Here is a 6,000-nt window from a genome sequence, read left to right on the forward strand (position 1 = left end):
GCCTTTGTTTGCCTGAAGAATAACCATGTTTCGCTATACAGTTGCTTTGATTTTTTTTCTAAAAATCATTTTGTCTTTTTGTCCTATTCGGTTTCTTAGGTCCATAGAGGTATAAAGGGAGTGGTACATGACAAGGATACAGATGAAGGAATTCCCGATGCCATTATAGCTGTTGATGGTATTAATCATGATATTAGAACAGGTAAGCAAGGGCTCTGACTTTTAGGTGGGATTCTTTCATGTTGTGTTTTAAATGGTAATGACTTGTGCCATTACAACAAAATTGTTGCTGCAATACCTGTGTGTATCATGTACATAGTTACCTTCATAAAATAGCTTGCAAACAAATCCCACTTATCATATATGCATCTCTCATTCCTGATTTCTTTATTTGGAATGCTGGCATATGCAGTTAATTAGTTTCATCTCTAATTTTTCTCTGTCCTCAGCTATTGATGGAGATTACTGGCGACTCTTAAATCCTGGAGAATATGAGATCACTGTTAAAGCAGAAGGATACTTTCCATCATCTAAGATGTGCCGAGTTGACTATGACCCTCATGCCACCATTTGCAACTTCATTCTCACTAAGAGACCCAAGCAGAGGCTGCGCGAGATTTTGGCAAAGGGAGGCAAAATTCCCAAGGACTTGATGCTGAGGCTGCGTCAGCTCCGCATGCGCAAATTACGTGCCAGCACCAAAGCCTACAACCGTAGCCGCAGGCAATAGACCAACCAAGATGAGACAGTAGATCTGTAACACTATAATACAGCCTGGGTATAGTGGTTATGAGAAGGGGGTTTATAATCTGATAATTAAAATCTACCTACTTGATTATAGACTGAAATCCCAAAAACCAAAATAAGTTCCAAAGTTAAATGTCAAGTTGAGATATGTAAAATTCTGATCAAATCATTTTATGAACAGACTTAAAAATGAAGTATACTTTCCACTCAAATTAAGCTAAAATTCCTCAACTGTTTCACTCTTAATTCGTTTTTGGTTTATGTAGCATCTTTCAAAGGCTAGATCTCTAATCAGAATTTCTTCCTGCTTTGCACCCAGTGCTGCTGTGATAGGAAAGACCTGGTCTAAGAGGGTTCATTAAAAAATGAATAGGTGGCTTTTTCGTAATCAGCACTGACACAGCGCTTTTTAAAGTCTACGTCCCAGCATGAATCTATAACAACAAAAAATGGCAAACTGCAGACTGAGCCAAAAGTAAAGATGAGATTTATTTGCTTAGCAGACATTTTTGTCCAAAGTGACTTACAATGGAGGTCAACATAATCAAGTAATTATCAGTCTGGGGAGTGTTTGGGAAATAAGCGTTACAGGACAAGGGTGCCAGGTGATGAGTTGGGCTGTAAAGAACACCAGTGTATGTGGCAGTCTGCTTTTTAAATGTGAGTGTAACAATTTACAGAAATGCTAAACATACAGTGTGTTAAAACAGAGAATACACCAATCATTAGACTCTTTGACTTTCTCCCCAGCTCACAGCAGTAGATAAAGGTTACTTTACTTTCAACAGAAAAATTCTACCATGCCATTTAAAAAACTATAACATTTTAATTCCTTTGTCTGTTAAAGTGAAAGTGATGTGGAAATAATGTAAATTACTGACTTTCTATAAGAAAGATGTAATATATACATCTTGCCTGAGGAAGGGGCCTGAGGTGCCTCTAAAGCTTGTATATTTTAATCTTTTTAGTTAGACAATAAAATGTGTTATTTTGGTTGACTTCTCCCTTAAATTAAGACAAAGGTAGGAAACAGATAAGTAGTTTCTTAATTTGTCAGCATGGAAAAAGCTTAATCTGTTATATTCACACAAAATGTAATATTCTGTCTATACTATAGATCCATCAATTTTCTGTGCAATCCTGTTTCCTGATCTGGATGTCTGGAATTTTATTCAGGCAGCCCAGCCACAGTCTTAATTCAGAAGCAGACTAGATTTATTTTATATACCTAATTTAACTTTGGCATAATTTAATGCAAAGTTTAAATATATAATATACATATATCTGCGGTGGGTTGGCACCCTGCCCAGGATTGGTTCCTGCCTTGTGCCCTGTGTTGGCTGGGATTGGCTCCAGCAGACCCCCGTGACCCTGTGTTCGGATTCAGCGGGTTGGAAAATGGATGGATGGATATACATATATAATTTGACTTCTGCGGTGGGTTGGCACCCTGCCCAGGATTGTTTCCTGCCTTGTGCCCTGTGTTGGCTGGGATTGGCTCCAGCAGACCCCCGTGACCCTGTGTTCGGATTCAGCGGGTTGGAAAATGGATGGATGGATAATTTGACTTTTACTGAACAGTAATGTGCCTGAGGTTAATTTCTTTAAAAAATATATATGAGATATATTGATACACCTTTTAAAAAGACACAACAAAAGATAAAGAGCTCAATTTAAATTCCCCAGTAATTCAGCATCTTCTGAAGTCTCATTTAATGTGTTGTGAAAGCAAACTCCAATTCCCTAGATTTTTTTCCTTCATGCTGTGGACCCTTTTAAATGTCATACTGGCAAGGTGAAGACAATGATATTAGAGAACTTAGTCCCGATCACTAGCTTCCAGGATAAGGAAGAATCAGACAACACAATACATTTTCTGGTCTTAGAATGACTATTTTTATATTCCCTTTATTTATGGTTTTGCTAAGGGCAGTAGAATAGTCATTTTTGTCTTTATATATTTGAACTGCAAAAATGAAATCAGTTTTATGAAAGAAAATAAGAATGTTGGCATTACACAAAGCATATGTGTTACATTATGTAGTAAGTGAAACATGCACACCTCTAGATTGATAGACTCTATAACAAGGCTTTAATATGTAGACCTTGCAGTCACTAGTTTCAAATTGGATAAATGTTTTTCTTTTATTGTTGGTGGTTGGTTAATAGCATATTAACTATGTAAGCATAGTGATATAAAAATGCTGGCATTCATAGACTCTTGCAAGTCAAGGGTTTTAAATGTTAAATGGAAATACTAATAAAATCATTTTATTGTACTTCAGTGTTTCCTTCTTTGCATATAGAACTTTCATTTTGAATTTCCACATAAGATTAATAAAGTTTATCTAATCTAATTATTTTTAGCATATATGAAAACAGCACTGGAGTCCCAGCAGTCTGACAATCAGGGGAAACACTGTTATATAGGCAGGCATAATGTGTTTGGACTTGTATAGTGCCTTTTAACACTACACATTTTCTACTCCTTGGAGATAACCTAAGGTTAATGAAGGCAAATTTATTGGATTTCTGAGTGCCTTACAGGCAAACCACAATTTATGAGGTTATAGGTGGTCAGCCACACAGGGTCTCCTCAAGGAACTGTCCTCTGAAGGCAGAAGCAGAGAGATGGATGTTGGATAAGCTGCTGGCTATCATGAACAAAGCCTCACACTCTCTGCAAAAAACCCTCTTAAACCTGTAGAACACCTTCTTCACCACCAGGATTATGCCACCACAGTGCATCAGAGGTCATCTTTACCATTGGACATCACAACATACCTCTGAATAGTCTAAGATTTTTATGCCATTTTATAAAGATAATCTTAATTAAATTATGTACTACTTATTTATGCAAAATGTATGCAATATATAATCTTAATTAGAGTATGTATTACTTATTTATGCACTTGACTTTTTTTTTTTTGGTTTATTATTTATCTTACTGCTTCAGTTAGAAAGAATTGTGTCTAGTGTTTAGAAGTTTTTTTTCAGCTTGCAGGTTTATACTACCATTTTCCAGTCAGTCAAGAAACTGTAATTGAGTGTAATTGTGAATTATTAGTTTTGTAAAAGTCAGTTTTTACAGGTTTTCTAAACATTCTGTTGCTCAACTAGTAAGTGGCAAACAAATTTTAAACAGGAGATGGATTGACGGTATGGTACTCGGCACTGTGGTTCAGGTCCTCCTATTTACATTTTATAGGATCTCTGGTTTCCTTGTATCTCTCAAATATGTGCATGTTAGGTTATTTATTTATTTTTTTTTTAATATTTTTATTTTAGTAATTTTCATTGTAATCATTCCATACAAAGAGATCAATTTATAACCCAACAAATTTGAAGACTAATCAAACCCCACCCCTGAGAAGGAGAGATTAGCTAAAGGAAAATTGCTTTAGGCTTTTTAATAAGGCAACATTAAACAAAAGAAAGGGAGAAGTAAATATCTATGTAAATAAGAGATGGAGAAGGGAGTTAAATGCAATAATAATTATTTCTCTTATTCTAAAATAATATTGATTAAATCCTGCCATGTTTTGAAAAAATGTTGTACAGATCCTCTAACTGAAAATTTGATTTTTTCCAATTTCAAATAATATAAAACATCGGTTTCCCACTTACTTATAAGAGGAGAATTAGGATTCTTCCAATTTAACAAAATAAGTCTGCGTGCCAAAAGTGTAGTGAATGCAATCACAGTTTGCTTGTCCTTCTCCAATTCAAGTCCATCTGGAAGAACACCGAACACAGCTGTTAATGGGTTAGGAGGGATTGTGATACCAAGGCTGTCTGAGAGGCACTTAAAAATTTTTGTTCAAAATGATGTTAGTTTAGTGCAGGCCCAAAACATGTGACCCAGTGAGGCAGGAGCTTGGGCATGTTAGGTTATTTTATTACTTGAACTTGGAGTCCTTTGGTACTGTGTCTCTTCAAAGAATCCTTGGGTACCACTGGTTTGACTTTGTGTCGAATGAGAGGTTGTTCACGGAGTTCTGAATGAGGCACATTACCTGCATGGTGAGGGAGCGTCAGTTACAGCACTACGGTCATGTGTCACAATTCTCTGAGGGTGATAAAGTTCACAGAATTCTCATTGTTGAGGACCAAAGCAGCTAGACCAGGCCAAGGGGACACCCACATAACACCTGGCTGCGGCAGATAGATAACCATTTCCGGAAGGGTGGGACTAGACCACGTATCTACCTGGGGGGTTGCCAACCGAGATCCTGAGCTGTCTTGTCACGTGGTGGGTGCAGCAACGCACTGTACCAGTGCATGCTCCCCAACCTGACTTGACCCGACCGTAATCTGGTCTATTATGGCTGTTTGTGGATGTGTGAGTAAATGCACCCTGTGATAAATCCTGAATTCTTGACTCCTCATTCTCATGTAAGGGGAAAGTTGAAAAAAGATGAATGGAAGGTATGGTCTCGCAATAAACTGGTATCCCATCCCCAGTTTACCCCTACCTTGGACCCAGTGTTGACAGGAGTGTTTGTACCACCATGTACAGGAAAATATGCGTACAAGGTCAGAAAATAAACAAATAAATGGGAAACAGGGGTTCCCCAAGTAACTGGGATAAAATTTACTCCTGCCACCAAAGCTGAGCTTTTAAACACATAAAGACTTATTCGACTTTCTTTGAATATTGAAAGAGTTGTCGTATTTCAGTAATTGATGTTAGAAATACTGCGGTGGGTTGGCACCCTGCCCAGGATTACTTCCTGCCTTGTGCCCTGTGTTGGCTGGGATTGGCTCCAGCAGACCCCCGTGACCCTGTGTTCGGATTCAGCGGGTTGGAAAATGGATGGATGGATGGATGTTAGAAATAACTTGGTTAACCCTAACCATAACCCTAACTTGGTTCTGAATCACACTCTCATACTTCAGCAACCTTTTTAATTACATCACATAATCATACAAATTAAATATACTAATTACATGAAGAAGCTGAAAACCTTTTCTTTCATCTTAATGGTCTGCCGGGACACTAAATGTCAGACTAAACCTGGCAAGAGGGCAAGCTTAATTACAAAAATTGGCATAGACTTGCTAAAAGTGTTTGAAAAGCGTGAAGGCAGAACTAGAGGCCATTGTGACAAATGCAGTCTATAATCTTCATGGTGCCTATTTAAAAAAGACTGGCTTTCAAACTCCTTTTGAGGTGTGTGGCAATCTTTACATCTCCAATGAACTGCCATGCAGTCCAGGATGGGATATTACAGAGTAGGCTCTACTGAAGGG

At 37.7% G+C, this 6,000-nt stretch overlaps 1 protein-coding gene across 1 annotated transcript in view; it reads left to right on the forward strand.

Annotated features, from left to right (window-relative positions):
• The window catches only part of LOC114651657 (probable carboxypeptidase X1), a 115,331-nt gene extending 113,282 nt beyond the window's left edge, over positions 1–2,049 (forward strand). The window contains exons 12-13 of the mRNA XM_028801492.2: positions 100–202; positions 450–2,049. Of these exons, the coding sequence (XP_028657325.2) occupies positions 100–202; positions 450–730 (384 nt within the window). The 3' untranslated portion in view covers positions 731–2,049. The remainder of the gene's footprint in view (positions 1–99; positions 203–449) is intronic.
• Positions 2,050–6,000: the final 3,951 nt, after the last annotated feature.

Source organism: Erpetoichthys calabaricus, chromosome 5, assembly GCF_900747795.2.
Source record: "Erpetoichthys calabaricus chromosome 5, fErpCal1.3, whole genome shotgun sequence".
Taxonomy (NCBI): domain Eukaryota; kingdom Metazoa; phylum Chordata; class Cladistia; order Polypteriformes; family Polypteridae; genus Erpetoichthys; species Erpetoichthys calabaricus.